The sequence below is a fragment of the Canis lupus genome, chromosome 7 (assembly GCF_003254725.2).
Source record: "Canis lupus dingo isolate Sandy chromosome 7, ASM325472v2, whole genome shotgun sequence".
Classification (NCBI taxonomy): domain Eukaryota; kingdom Metazoa; phylum Chordata; class Mammalia; order Carnivora; family Canidae; genus Canis; species Canis lupus.
This window is the reverse complement of record NC_064249.1, coordinates 5087654-5104441: the sequence shown is the minus strand read 5'-3', so window position 1 is coordinate 5104441 and position 16788 is coordinate 5087654. Positions and strand designations below refer to the sequence as shown.

Sequence of the window (16788 nt, the reverse complement as noted above, 5' to 3'; positions counted from 1 at the left end):
TTATTATATTATGATCATTATTGCTATCATAAAGAACTCTGCAACTACATAGTATATTACATAGTATATTACGATTTCATTTCCCCTCTTGCACAGTATTTTCCCTAGAATTAATACTAGTAAGGGTTTAAAAAGCTTGTTCTGTTTAGTTTTCCATTACCTCTCTTCTATATACGTACTCTGCATTTTTCTTCTCAGAGCTCCACCTTCTCTCTGCTCTCAGTACTGGTTAATCTCTATGCTGGTAGCATATGTATAGTCCAGGGAGCAATTTTGGGTAAAATGTCTTGCTTTTTTTTTATTTATTAGATCCCTTGTATGTTAGGTTTCATGTCTCTCATCTTCTTGGTTACACTCACTTTCATGGAGCATACCTTCCTGAAAGGTGAGCGTGGAAGTTGAAAATTTAAATTTCTGAATCTCCTTCCTCTCCTTACTGTCTTCACCCCTCCCCCATTTCCTTTCTTCTCTTATTTTGAAACTCTTCGCCTGATCCTTTATTCCCCTACTTTCTACCTCTCATTTCCAATGTCTTAGTATTTTTCTTTTGAGCCTGGTAGATTTTCCTCAACATTATCTTTCAATACTCAACTGAATTTTTTATTTCTATCACTGTATCTTAAATTTTTTTAAAATTTTTATTTATTTATGATAGTCACACAGAGAGAGAGAGAGAGGCAGAGACACAGGCAGAGGGAGAAGCAGGCTCCATGCACCGGGAACCAGACGTGGAATTCAATCCTGGGTCTCCAGGATTGCGCCCTGGGCCAAAGGCAGGAGCCAAACCGCTGCGCCACCCAGGGATCCCCTGTATCTTAAATTTTATAGACCTCTTTTGTACTCTAGAAGTTTATTTTAATAATCACCTATACTTTTTCCATTGCTGCACTATCCTTTCTTAATTCTGAGTATATTAATTCTCAAATTTTCATAAATTGTTGTCTATTCCTTGAATCGTTTGTCTCTTCCAGTTAATAAAAAAAACTCTTGTGTGTGTGAGTTTTGGTCTTAATGTTTTATCTTAGAAGTTTTTGGGATGCCTGGGTGGCTCAATGGTTGAGCATCTGCCTTCGGCTCAGGGCATGATCCCTGTGTCCTGGGATTGAGTCCCACATCAGGCTCCTTGCTTCTCCCTCTGCCTATGTCTCTGCCTCTCTCTTTCTGTATGTCTCTCATGAATAAATAAATAAAATCTTTAAAAAAAGATTATCTTAGAGGTTTTCCTTCATGTGTTAATATTATACAATCTGTTCATATTAAAGAGGTACTGTTGATTCTTCAGCTGAAGATACGTATAAGATATGGGGATGTTTGTTTATAATTATTCTTTAGATTATAATAGTAATATAATTTAAAGTATAATTAATGAACAGTAATGCCCTATATGCCTATATATATTTCATATATACTCTTGTGTTTGCTTAAAAAGAGCTATTTAAAAGCACTTTTTATTTCATGTCTCAGAGCTTTCTAGCTTATTAGGATTTATTCTTGAGCGATTAGGCCAGTGCATTTCAATGAGTGACAGCCAATATCAGCATTTGTAAGTATTTTCTCTCAGGCTGGTCAAGAGGAATAATGTTTCCTGCATGGGGAGTAAATCTGGCTGCCGGCATTTTTTAGAACTGAATTGAAAATGAGGTTGAGGAGTGTCTCACAATTCTTTGTGTAGATATTCACTTCATCCTCTCATTTTCAGAGCAGACCCGGCCACTCCCACACCACCACTACTTGTGTCTATGTCTTTGAATCGCCTTCATGGGGGAAGGGCAGTTATGTAGTTTCCTGGGGTGGAAGAAGGGAGATGAGAATCTAACTCTGCTTTTGGTAAGTTTTCCAAACAACCTTTCTCCATTTTCAGCACCACTTGGGTACCTGGAGCCTCTAACTGGGGGCTTCTATGACATAAACTGGCTTGCTTCTAAGGTTTCTTTCCCCTGTAAGAAAGGGGTTTTGCTAATTCTGGTAAGCTAAGTCTATCACAACTGACCCATGTGCAGTCTAGCTTCCATTTATGTATGAGTGTATGTATATGGGTATTTATTGCTGTCTCCTCAACCTCTCTCCTGGCTCTTGTGAGTCTGACAATTGAATTCCTCTTTGTCCTTTTTTTTCTAGGAGTTTTTTTGTCTAATTTATTGAGGTATAATTTACATACAATAAAATTAACCCAATTTCCATGGCAAACACATATGGTCAATAGCTATTACCACAATCATGACACAGAATATTTCCATGAAACTCCTTCATGCCCCTTTACAGTTAGTTCCCTTCATCTGGTGAGCTGTTTTCCATCATTATAACTTTGCCTTCTCTAGAACATCATAAAATTGAATCATACAACTGATAGTCTTTGTGTCTGGTTTCTCTTACTTAATATAATACTTTAAAGATTTCTCCATATTGTTCACTGGGTCAATAATTTGCCCATTTTATTCCTGAGTAGTACTCCAATGTGTGATATGTTAAAATTTATTTCCCAGCTGATGGGCATTTGGATTTTTTCCAGTGTTTGGCATTATGAATAAAGCCATGAATTTTGCAAGCATGTTTTTGTGTGGATATTATGTTTTCATTTCCTTGGGGGATATATTTAGGAGTGGATTTGCTGAATAAGTGTATGTCTAAATTAATAAGATACTTGGAAACTGTTTTCCAAGGTGGCTGCGCCATTTTGCATTCCCACCAGCCATGTATGAGATATATGACTGACATAGCTGTACAACAACAGTAAAAGTAGTCTCATAAGGTATGATGCATTACTAAAGATAAAAAGGATATTTTATGAATATTTGAGGGTCAAACCAGCAGGACGATGTAACCATTTTAAATTTCTATGAACATAGAACATAGCTTCAGAATATAGAAGTGAAAATTGTCAGAACTAAAAAAGAAATAGGAAATTCATATTCACTATAGGAGATTTCAGTGCATTAATCTCAATGAAGAGAAATAGTAGAAAAATCCCCAATGCTATAGAATTTCTGAATAATACAGTTAACAATTTGATATAATTGATTTTTATGGATTTTCCATAGGTCAAAGAAGAAATCACCATGAAAATTAGGAAATATTTTTATTTGAATGATATTGAAAATAAATTTATAGGAAATGCAGTAAAACTGTGCTTACAATAGAAATTTTAGTCCTAAATTAATAAATTAGAAATACATGAAAAAGTAAATAGCAATTAAACTCAGAGCAAGTCGAATTAAGAAAAAGGCAGAAGCAGAAACCTAAGATAGAAAACAAGGAGAAACTATACAGTCAAAGGCCAATATATGAAAACACTAATACAACTGGTAAAACACAGGCAAGAATTATTGGTGAGGGTATGAAGGAGACTTCCTGTCAATATCTTGTATTGCTAATTTTTGTCATTTGACCATTCTAGTGGCCATTCTAGATATTGTTTTTAGTTTCAGTTTCTCTAATAATAAATGATGTTGAGCATTTTTAAATATGCTTATTTGCTGTCTCTTTATGTCTTTCATGGAATTTTGGAAAGAACAGAATTAAACATTCATGTGCATATCATCATATTTACATAAGAAACTCTACCCAATAAGTATCCTAACTCCTAAAATAATGCAGTAAAAAGAAATGGACTTTAGAGTCAGACAAATCAGAAGTTTAAATCCTACCTCTCTTTGACACTATGCAAATGACTTAGTCCTTATAAAATTTGGCTTTCCATCTGTAAAGGGCTTTACCAAATATTATAAGAAATCCATTTTAAAAGTTGTATTGGAAGGGCATTGGGAATAAATGCTAATTTCCTTTGCTGTCTTTCTACACAAATGCTTCATTTCTTTTTTTTTTTTTAAGATTTTATTTATTTATCCATGAGAAACACACAGAGAGAGGCAGAAACACAGGCAGAGGAAGAAGCAGGCTTCATGCAAGGAGCCCAATGCCAGACTCGATCCCTGATCCCAGGATCAGGCCCTAAGCCAAAGGCAGATGCTTAACTGCTGAGCCACCCAGGCATCCCCAAATACTACATTTCATGGCTTAAATGATAATGCTTGATTATTAAAGGAAGGAAAAAAATCACCATCACTAACAAAACAAAAATAAATGGAAAACCTAAATTCATAAATACCCTTGATAGTGGAGTTAAGAGGGCAGCTACAGTATTTAATTGAATTTTTTCAGGTTGGACACAGGAACTTTAAATGCTTCCAAAAGTTAAAACTTATTAAATAAAGACCTACAAATGACCAGCAGACACACGAAAAAATGCTCAACATCACTCAGCATCAAGAAAATACAAATCAAAATCACAATGACATACCAGTTCACACCAGTCAGAATGGCTAAAATTAACAAGTCAGGAAATGACAGATGTTGGTGAGGATGCAGAGAAAGGGGAAGTCACTGTTGGGAATGTAAGCTGGTGCAGCCACTCTGGAAAACGGTCTGATGTTTACTCAAAAAGTTGAAAATAGAGCTACCCTACAACCAAGTAATTGCACTACTAGGTATTTACCCCAAAGATACAAATGTAGTGATCCAAAGGGGAGCCTTCACTCCAATGTTATATCCAAAATAGCCAAACTATAGAAAGATCACAGGTATCCATCAACAGTTGAATGTGTAAAGATGTGGGAGATATCCAGATATAGATATAGATACAGATATAGATAGATATAGATAAATTTATATATTTATATATTTAATGGAAATAATTATATTTTCCATTGGTTATTATATATATATTTAATAATATATATATAAACTCCAACATATATATATATACACATATATATACACATATATATATGTATATATATAGGAGTATTACTGAGCCATTGAAAAGATTGAAATCTTGCCATTTGCAATGACATGGATGGAACTAGAGGATATTAAACTAAGCGAAATAAGTCAATCAGAGAAAGACAATTATCATATGATCTCCCTCATATGTAGAATTTAAGAAACAAAACAGAGGAACATAGGGGAAGAAAGGAAAAAATAAAACAAGATGAAGTCAGAGAAGGAGACAAACCATAAGAGACTCTTAATCATAGGAAACAACTGAGGGTCACTTACTGGGTGATGGACATTAAGGAGGGCATGTGATGTGATGAGTACTGGGTGTTATATAAGACTGCTGAATCACTGACCTCTACCTCTGAAACTAATAATGCATTATATGTTAATTAAATTGAATTTAAATTAAAATAAATAAATATTTCTTTATATCCTCCCCATTTTTTCTGTCCCACATCCTCTCATGTTTTTCTTATTATTGACAGAGAATGTCAATACCCCTCATGCTTTAGTTCTCTCTTTTGCAGATAATATCCTTCCTTCACTTGCATTCACCAACAAAGTCATCTCAAGTGCCTTTTCTTCAACGAGGCTTTCCCTGGTACACTTTCCCTGGCCCCTGTGATTACACAGCACCCTTTCATGTTTCTGTTGTGACATTTTCCCCCTTCCTTCCCATAAGTATGTACTGAGCACCTGCGACGTGACAGGTAATATTGTAGACCCTGGAAATACAGAGAGACAAGGTCTCCTCCTTTTCTCCATGGAGCTAACATTCTAATGAAGAAAACAGAAAACAAACACACACACACAAAGGAATAACAGCATGTATAGCATAGCAAACAAAACAATAAAATTTAGAAAAAGAGTTTAGAATTTAGAAAGCTCTCAGGAAGTGACACTAAGACATCACATTTGAAGATGTGATAGGAAAGCCAGCATCTGAAAAAAACAAAAACAAAAACACAAAAGTATAAGAATGATTAGTTGAATTTTTCTCAAGGAGGTAGAAAACATTTGCTCTCCGATCAACCCTCTAGAGGAAAATTGTTGGCTGCCAGAAAGACCCCATAAGAAGATAATTATAAAAATCTTCATGCTCTGATATGATGTACCAAGTAGTCATTTCTTTTCAGTATCTCTGCATCGCCCTGTTGGTGGCCACACCATGTTATGAGAGCCACTTCTCTTTTTGCGGGAAGAGAGGGAAAAGATTTATCATTACATATTTCTCAAAGTTTACACACTATTTTCTCCTGGCAACAGTTGATTTATGTCTCATGTCCTAAGAGCAAGCTCTCCATTTTGTACCTTTTTTTATTACAAGCTTGTACCGTTGCCGGCTACTATATTTGTGAGCAATATTGTGAGAAAGGAAGTAAAAATAAGAGAATGATATAGTAGATGAATCCACATGCAAGACAGTGTTTTGTGGGATAATACAATTGAGTTGACAAACCATAAACCTTCTCTGTGATTAAGAACATACCAATGCTGTGATCATAATACATGTATATTTGGTGAAAACTTCTACACATACACATATCTAATGAGTATGGCAAAAAATTAAAGAATTGTTGTTTTTCCTTTGGTTATTATCCCAATTAGTGCTTCAAAAATGGATGTCTAGAACAGAGATGCTTTAAGAAAAGCAAAAGTCCATAAACTTTACTACATCTATTTCCTCGCAGAGGGATTTAATTTGTCATCTGTAAGATGTGCATAATAACACCGTGTTGCTGTGCAGATCAGAAATCATTTATGTGAAATATCTGGCAAGCTTGGTGCAAAGAGTAGGGCTTCAACAAATAGTTGGTCTTTTATTTTGTTTTAATATTTTCATTTCTTTATGCTTTTATTCTTATTTTTTAAAGATTTTACTTATTAATTCATGAGAGACACACACAGGGGTGGGGGTGGCAGAGACACAGGCAGAAGGAGAAGTAGGCTCCGCGCAGGGAGCCCCACGTGGGACTCGATCCCAGGTCTCCATGATCACACCGTGGACTGAAGGTGGCACTAAACCACTGAGCCACCAGGGCTGCCCTATGCTTTTCTTTTTAGAACAAAATGATCATTGTGATAAAGCAGGTAAACCAAGTTGTAACATTCACTTAAATATTGGTTTCAGTTAGACTATATTCAGAGACAATTTTGTGCCTTATTTCCCAGTATACTCCAAAATCCTCCATGAGAGGATGTGAATTTCAAAAGCGTGTGTGTATAGGACAATTTAACAGTTGCTTCAATTCACCCCCATTGCTCAACGGCACTTGACCTGGAGAAAGGGACGTGGAGAAGCAAAGGATCTCGAACCAGCTATTTTTGTTTCTTATTAGTAATGATATGGAAAGATTTGACAAATCATTATTAATGAAAAACCTCATTAGACATTATTTGACAAAACTCATCCAAAGAATGCAGCCAACTGTTTTTCATTAATGAGTTTGAGATGGCGTAGGAGCAGAAAGACGATCTTTAATTTTATCCTTAGCCATTTATTTGTAAACTTCATCTTGGTATTTTTTATTTCCTTGTAGATTCCTTTTGCAATAAAAATGACACCAGGTGCCTCTCAAATTCTTGCCCAAACAATTCAACATGCGATGATTCTTCAAAAGACAACAATTGCCATTGTTCAGATGCAGCCATTCATGTGGACAAAGACTGTGACAACATGAGGAATCCATGCTTCTCCAATCCTTGTCAAGGAAATGCCACTTGTGTGAACAACCCAGGAGAAAGGAGCTTTCTCTGCAAATGTCCCCCTGGTTTTAGTGGGACAACCTGTGAAACCGCCATTGTTTACTGCGGCATAAACCCCTGTCAACACGGAGGTATTTGCCATCAGGACCCTGTACATCCTATCTGCGTCTGCCCTGATGGATATTTTGGAAGATTCTGTGAAAACGATCTTGATGAGTGTGCTTCCAGCCCCTGCCACAATGGGGCCATGTGCCAGGATGGAATCAATGGCTATTCCTGCTTCTGTGTCCCAGGATATCAAGGCAGGCTCTGTGACCTGGAAGTGGATGAATGTGTCTCAGATCCCTGTAAGAATGAAGCTACATGCCTCAATGAGATAGGAAGATACACTTGTATCTGTCCCCGTGATTATTCCGGTAAGTGTTATCTCATTGGAATACCAGAGGATGCAATTAGCTTTCCCTTTTTTTTTAATATGACAGAAGCAGAGGTGACTTCTTATGTCTCATCCAATTGCTTATGAAAATGGTCTTGGCAGGAATTAATCACTAGGTAGAAAGCTTCCTAAACCACCGAAAGTCCTCGGAGCCTGAGTGTTTGCCAACTGTCACTGTTGTTGTTCTAGATGGAGCCGTTACATTATTTAAATCTTATTTTCAGTCTAGAATTAGTGGGCTCTATGGGGCCTAGATTTCCAGGTCAAGGCCCTTCAAGTTTCCTCATGAGAAGATTTCTTTTGTCCTTGCTGAAGTGTGTCTGCAAATGCCCAAAGCCTGCCATGGCAGCCTCCTGGGAAGGCGGGCCATGAGATGGATAGATGTTAGGGGACTCTAAAGTGCAACCAACAGATCAGTGATAATAAGGCTGCATGGCAAATAAGATAAACCATAATTTTATTAATAAAGAAGTCACTTTTTAAAAAATAAATAAGTCACTTCTTGTTTAATTTCTTGGAAATAGCCAATAGTAGTACCTCATATCTACTAACAAAGTTTCTGTCGACGTGGTATGTTATTACAGAATTACAAGATGACCATTCCCCACTAAAAGGGTCATGCTATTTATTATCCTCATGCTCAGTCTCTGTGGTTCCCATCCTCCTAAACCAGTTACCCATTTTAATCACTTCTTCATGGTGACCATCTTTCTTGCATTGTTTTCCTTTTTGGATTCTTTACAGTAAGGGAACAACTCATGTAGTCTATGCTTTCTCACATTCATTCATTCTAACTTCTGCTCCCCACTTTCCTGTGCTTCCTGACTCACATCTTTGTGGCATTATTCACATTTTAATGCCACTATCCCCTTATCTCTTGCCACTTTTGTAACCTCCTGTGGTATCTGGCTTTCAGCTTACCTTCTTCTCTCAACCCTTTCACACTACTTTGTCTTGCCATTATTTTTCCAAACATGTTAATAAGCAATACAATCATTTGGAAAGTACTCCTCTTCAAAATTTATACCAGAACCCTCCAGTATCATCTGCTAATATTACCCGTTCTAGAAATATCTCTTTTATAAAGTAGCTATATCCCTAGCTGCTCCCTTTCCCTTGATCCCCACCTACAACCAATCTTCAAAATCCATTTGGACATCCAAGATGTCTTCCAATGAGCTCATCCACTCTGTTACCAATGCCTTGGCTCATGTTCTCCTCATTTTGTGTATGCTTACTATACCACCTCCTAGACTCTACCTCCAGCCTCAAGTTGTTCTGAACAGTGACTCTGAAATCATCCTTCTAAAATAGCTCTCACTGTACCATTCCTTCTGAAGAAACTTGAAAGCTTCCCAACACGCAGAATAATTTTAACTTCTCATGGAAAACCCTTCACAGTGTGTTCCTTACATATAAGCCATATCTCTATAACCTCTTCCCCCAAAGCATTCCATTTTCCTGAACTGTCCTCATTTTTTCTTCAAGTGGTTTCCCTCCCTCTGGGATGTCCTTCCTCAATTCAGTGTCTACTCTGTGAAGCTCTGGACTTTCAGTACTTCATTCACCTCACACCTCAAGAAGCATTTCTGATTTACTGTCTGCTGATATAATACTTTTAAGCTGTTATGGTAATTATTATTACTTCCGTAGTGGTTTGCACCTCTATTGAAGAACTCTGTCCTGTTCTTCAGATAAATGTATTTTTGTCTCCTCCCACTGAAGTATTAGTTCCTAAAGGACAGAAGTCACGTCTCATATTTATACATCCATACATCAATATTTTGGGGTATTTATTATATGTCAGTCGTTGTATTAAGAAGAAGCACTGTTCCCAAGGTATAATAAATAATGGCTGCTTAATAAACCATTTCTGAATTGTTCTAATTGTCTGAATTGTTTTCATATATTTCTTGGCACCTTTTGTTGGTAATGAAACTAAGGTAAATAGATTAACGTTTACCTTCTGGGTACATATGTTTTGATGGTAAAATGATGTGTTAAGTAGAAATTTATTTTATTGATTGCCTTTCATTACCAATACTAAGCTAAAAGTTATGAGGAACAGTGGCGAGGCTTTATGAAACAGTACTTAGTCGTGGAAATCTCCATATTTATATCCCAAATCCTCATATCCATTGTTGAAAATTGAGTTACAGCAATTTAAATTTCAGTTTTTAAAATTTTTGTGTAAACATAAGAAATAAGTTTTTGTGGGGCTGGTGTAGTATTGTTTTTGTTTATAATGGACACTTTTTAATAAAGAATTTATTTATTTATTTATTTATTTATTTATTTATTTATTTGAGAGACGGAGAGAAAGTGGGCAAGAGAGAGAACACAAGCATGGTAAGGGGCAGAGGGAGAAGCAGGCACTTCACTGAGAGCCCAACTCGAACCCAGGACCCTGGGATCATGACCTGAGCCAAAGTCAGCAGCTTAACTAACTGGGCCACCGAGGCACCCTTATAACAGACACATTTAAAGACCACTATGGTTTATTAAGATAGTGTCTTCTATTTCCTGCTGCTAGTATGCTATTGCAAATGGTAACTAAAAGAAACACACATGAGATCAGAGAAATGTTTCAGCCACTTTCCCTATAGTGTTTTGAAATAGTCTTATGATTGCAAAACACAGCTTGAAAAATGATGTTTTACAATGTGTTCTTACTTTTTACATTTCAATTAATTGGATTATAATGAATCCTTTCAGTGGTATAAATTTAGGCATAAAAGATGTCAAGGGTATATTCCAAATGTAGTAAGGTACCTACATTATAAGGCACTTTACTCTACAATGAATTAATTTATACTGCGGATATATCATATTCCTATTGGGCCCAATGAAAATCAATGCTTTTTTCTCACCGTAACACTAGCTCAGAGCCCACAACGAGGACACTTCCCTTGCCCAAACCGTGGTATAATAGAGTTGTTCTTATTTGACTATGTTCCTCTCCTGTTTTCTAAGAAATCAGCTAAATTTTATTATTTTAGCTCTGCTGACATAAATGTAACTTGCTTACAGTTTAAATGACACCCATCAGGCAGTAAGAATCATGTCTGTTATTAGCTGGTTAGGGTTATTCGGACACAAAGGTGTGATTTTAGGCTTGATCACCAATCTCCACAAGTAAAATAGCCTGTATTCTGGGAGCTCATCAGTGGTTTCCAGCCCTGACTAGACATTAGCCATTAGCTAGAAAGATCTGAAACAAAGATGCTCAGATTCCACCTTCGGAGGGTCAAATTTAATGGACAATTCTAATGTATAGCTAAGGCTGGGAGCCAGAAATTAGATTTATGTGAACTTAATTTAGAAACTTTTCTTGCAATATCCCATCATTTAGACCCACAAGAAGGCTGGCCTACTTCAGTGCCGTCTCATGGCTACTAGTGCTTGTGGCAATTAATGAGAAACCCAAAGAAGGTCTATAGGACCAAGGCCAATTAATGAGAAACCCAGAGAAGGTCTCTAGGACCAAGGGAAAGGCCAGAGCTGGGAAGAGAAGAAAAAGACTATTAGTAATCAGCATGGATACATAGGTACTCTGGCTCAACCCAGACCTTCCAATGAATCCTGGAAACTATTACAATAACCTAGCTGCTGTGTGCTACATCCAAATTTAGAGGCTCATAAAGAACATGGCTTACAGGAAAAAGCCTGTGCTCCTCAGAGCAGCAAAGTAAGAAAACGTAATAAATTTTAAAAGACAGGGAGGTAGGAGAGGAAAAAGAGCAGTAGCAGACGGAGAGAGGGTTCCCACTGTGGGAATCCTGCTCTGTGCTCTCCGCTGTGCTTCCTAAGTGGTGATTCATGAACTCCAGAAATAGGCTCAGAGAGAGGCACTGAAGATGCTGGGGAGAATATGGAAGGCATAAGCAAAAACTCTACTTTAAGCTGGAAGTACACAGCTGCAAACTTTTTTTAATGAAAAGAATATTCAGCCTTGAGCATGTGACTGCTTTTAGTTCAAGATTTTGCAATGTATCATTCTTTCACTGGGATCTTTCTTTAAAATGAGCAGATTGACAACTGAACATTTTCACTAATTTAAGATGCCTGTAATATGAGAAAAAAGGGGCTACAAGAGGATAGGGAAAAGGCAATTCGATGCATGATGAAGCAAAACAGTGTAGGCAAATATCTATTTCCTCTGTTAAAAAATGGGTTGTTGGCATAAAACAATCTTGTGGAAAATAAGAAAAAAACCACTTCGTCAAATTTACTTATTGACTGGAAGATGCATCTTTGTCTCGGAAATGAAAACATGGAAAAAAATTCATTTTATATTCAAGAAAAGGTGTTAGCATGTGGAGACTAGTGAGAACACTATTTAGCAGACTAGTTAGGTAGAAAGCCACTGCAATGCCAGGGGTAAGACATTAGGACCTGGCCTGGAGCACTAACTGTAAGGATGAAGGGGAAGGTGGGTATGGGCGTTCCTAAGAAAAAGACTCACTTGCCATTTATTAAAGCCAGGATATTCCCAAATGTATTGTATCCAAGAAAAGCTTAAAGTCTCTAATATGAAAGATAAGAATGCATTACAAGTTCAATTTCCATTTCCAACTGAATAAATGTATCTCTATCATTGGTTCTCAAAGTTTAGCCTGCATCAGACTCACCCAGAGAGCTTATGAAAATATAGTTTTTGATTTAGTGAATTTGTGGTGGGGCCTGTGCATTTTTTACAAGTTCCCATGTGATACTGCTGCTGCTGCTGCTGCTGCTGCTGGTATGGGAACCACACTTTGAGAAACCACTGATGCAGGCAATTACGTGGATTTTCATGTGACAATACAAAGTTGTGTGTGTGTGTGTGTGTGTGTGTGTAGTACTTATTGATAGTTCTGGATAAATGATATGAATGACAATAGATATCTATTGAATTCATTCAGTCATTAATTTTGTCAAAATACATACTCACATATATATATTTATTGAGTTAGCTATTGTTACAGGTTCTGTGAATATAAGAACAAAGAAAAGTGATGAAAAAGTCCTCCTACATTCTAGAGAGAAGAGATAGACACGTATAAGATAAGTAATAAATAAAATATATGGCAGGTTATGTGGTGATAAAGACAGTGGATTAAAGTAAAAGTGAAACAAAATGGGGGAATTAGGAATTGAACTTTAGGTTGAATGACCAGAGAAGGTCTTACTAAGAAGGTGACACATGAATAAAGTTCTAGAGAGGTAAGAAAGGGAGTCAGGCAAATGTCTTGTGGAGTAGCATTCGAGGCAGAGGAACAGCAGATGCAAAGACCCTCAGGTCAAGAGCACTGAAATGTTTGAGAAGAAGCAATGAAGCTGATGTGCCTGGAGTGGAGTGAACAAGGCGAAGGAGACATAATAGACTATTGGGGCTTGTGGGCCATTGTAAGGACTTTGACTCTGCTCTTAATAAAATGAGAAGTTGTTGTATAGTTTTGAGCAGAGGATTGAAATAATTTGATTTACATTTTAAGAAAATCACCCGCCTGGTTATGTTGAGCATATTTTGAACCAGGTGTTTCGGTAGAACTGGGCGCCCAACAATACAAGAATCCAGGTCACTGGACTATTATTAAATAGGAAAAGACAAAAGAATAGTATCAAGTTTTAACAACAACATCATTTTTCCTCTTTTAAAATTTAAGATAAGAATCCACACCGAAGGTTCGTGGATCATGCCAACAAAATATGAGCGTACCTTTCCTGTCCTGCTCTCTATTGCCCTCTGGTGGGACTTCTAGATTATTCCTGACAGGTCTCTCCAGACTAGTTGGCGCAGCAGGGTGGTTTTCCTCACTAGTTCATATCAACCCCAGTGTCATACAGTCTATCACATGCACACCTGGAACTTCTTCTACCTCTCTGCATTACATGGTTACTCATTTATAATTTCCTATCAGAACTTCTTCTATTAATCATTTTTTAATGTTCTTTTCCGTATCTTCTCCAATAGTCCTCATCCATGCTGATGAAGAAGACTAACAGGTATGATGTCGCTAACTCTGATGCTGCCATTCCAGTGGCATTTATCAAAAGCATAATTTGAATTTCAGTCAATGTGGAGATTTGAATCTAGGCTTAATGTTCCATCCTTTCTAAATATATTTTTGATCAACTAAACCACACTTCTAATGTCATTTTTTATGACAAATCATACAGATAATTTAATGTTCATGAAAATAATGTGGGCAAATAAACATTATATCATAAAATATAAGCTTATTTCATGAGAAAAATTGCTATTAGCATTATGTTTACCACTATTACTGAAAGTTTTGTACTGATTACAAATTTAATACATAAATCATTTGATGAACTTAAATCAATTTATTGGGAATAAGTATTAATAGTCATTTATATAAAGATATGCAATATGGAAGACATGAGTTTAAAGAACATTTAGGGGATCCCCGGGTGGCTCAGCGGTTTAGCGCCGCCTTTAGCCCAGGGCCTGATCCTGGAGTACTGGGATTGAGTTCCATGTTGGGCTCCCTGCATGGAGCCTGCGTCTCCCTCTGCCTGTGTCTCTGCCTCTCTCTCTCTCTCTCTCTGTGTCTCTCATGAATAAATAAATAAAATATTTTTTTAAAAAAGAAAGAACATTTAAATATTGTTTTTGTGAGCAACTACCTAAATAGCTCACATTTTACTCACCACCTAATATGTATCCCCATAATAAATATATTTCACATCCAAAAGGTGAATAATATGCACCAGCCAAAAAAGAATATATGAATTTCACAGGTTGTATCTTCATATTCTCAAAGGAAAATGACTGTTTTTCTATATGTCCTTAATTATGAAATGGATCATTTTTTTGTGATGTCATATAAAAACCTTACACACTTGTTCAGCCATTTACTCAAAACTAGAGTCATGTGAAATCTTTTATGAAGAAATTAAGTTACTGGCTTTTGACAGATGTTTGTTGAATGAGTGAACAAAGTAACAAATATTATTCACTCAGCAAGTATTTATGACCTACTTGCATGTCACTGGACATTGTGGCAGGCCATGGAGACTTAAAGATGACCATGACAAAATTTATCCTGGACAAAATATTCAGTTTATTCTGGGAGGAGGTGTGCAGACAAAACTTACAGTCTCTCTCCTGATAGAATGCTGAGGAAGCACAAGGAAAGGAGCCCATGACACGGCTTAGGGTCAGGACGATCTTCATAGAAAACATGGCCTAAGAGCAGAGCAAAAATGCAGTTCTTTCAGGATGTTGAACTGAAACTTGGTTCCTCTGAATACATTTATTAATATTATTATTGTATGAGTAATAATGAGCTGAATAGCAAGGAGGGAAGGACTGCAGAGGTTTTAGAGAGGAGTGAATGTCTCATCTGTCATCTTTGCTTTGACAACTGGTTTGTCTACAAACTACTAGGTTAACCAGGTAGTTGTGGTTGGCATGCTCCATTTTAACCTTGCTGAGTACTTCTCGTAGTGACTTCCTAGCAATCAGTAGGGTGTACAGGCAGGTCTGAGTGAGGAGGGGATGAGCTAAAAAATATGTAGTAATATGAAACATGGGTGCAATGGAAAGACTGGGATGTGAAAGTAGAAGACAGAGCTTCCAGTCCCAACTTTGATGAGTTCTAGTGGTTTCTAGGGGTTTGATATTGGACAATAATTCTGAGCGTCTGTGTCCTCATTCTAACATACAGGCATAATATCACCTAACTCTCAGGGTCCTGGCGACAGTGAAATGATTTGCTGAAAGCTTTTCCATAACCTATGAAGCCATGAAAATGCTGGTTGCCACTAATTTAGTATCTTTAAATACTTTAAATGCTCCTTGAAATGCTCTAACATTTAACAATATTTACCTATACTCCTTACAGGAATCCTTTCCTCATACTGAATTGCTTTCTTTTTTGAATATATTAGAACCATACTCAGGGACAGATTAACTGAGGTCATAATCTCTGTGCTCTATTTACAAGTTTCAACTGGAAAAAATACAATATGTGTAGGCAAGAATTTAATTTCTGAAGCTGCCAGATAATAAAATGAAGGATTATAGAATGTGCTAGTACTGTAACATTTCAAATATGCAGGAGGAGTAACAATTATCCTAATGAACAAAAATCACAAGAAAGATAATTGTTATGAGTAAAACATTATAATCACAGAGGTGTGAAATGTATAGCATCGGCCTATTTCGCATAAAATGCAAATATCATAATTTTCCTATTATCCTCCCAAGAAACTCATAAGATTAAGCAAGGTAGAAACCACTGATAAAAGTAGAGCGTTTTTCAAACATAGCATCTTGGAGACTTTGAACTGGGTTACTCTGAATTAAAGTTTGTACATGTTTTACTAATTTTATATGTTAAAAAATATACATACACGTACACATTAAATAGAGGCAGTAGATCGAGGAAGGCACGCATATTAATTAGGAATGTAATATTTCAAAATCAGATGAGGCCTTCGCACATGTTACGATATTTATGATCGGAGTATAGTGGGAGGAAGAACATACAGATGGACTTAGGAAACAACATCTGGAGAAGAAGGAAGGAAGGAAGGAAGGAAGGAAGGAAGGAAGGAAGGAAGGAAGGTGGGTTTGTCCACACTGGGAGAGGCAGTAGGACATGGGGAAATAGAGAATTTCCGTACTCCTCAAAGTAGCATCAGATTCAAGAAAGCCCAAGAACAGGCTCCCTAGTCTCTGCTCTTAGGGCTAGCCGGCAGGAGCCAGACTTTGTGCCCCTAGAACTTGCTCTAGCCTCCCGTGATTTTTCTAGAAAGATGAGAATACCAAAAGAGCGTCAAGAACACTCTTCCACCTGCACCGATGATCAAAGGAGTGGACAGGAGGCCAAAGACCATCAGGATCAAGAACTCCAGGA

General features: G+C 36.9%; 1 protein-coding gene across 1 annotated transcript in view; it reads left to right on the top strand.

Annotated features, from left to right (window-relative positions):
- Nucleotides 1-16788, top strand: part of CRB1 (crumbs cell polarity complex component 1) — a 213077-nt gene that overhangs the window by 63236 nt on the left and 133053 nt on the right. The window contains exon 2 of the mRNA XM_025429725.3: nucleotides 7317-7898. Within this exon, the coding sequence (XP_025285510.3) occupies nucleotides 7317-7898 (582 nt within the window). The remainder of the gene's footprint in view (nucleotides 1-7316; nucleotides 7899-16788) is intronic.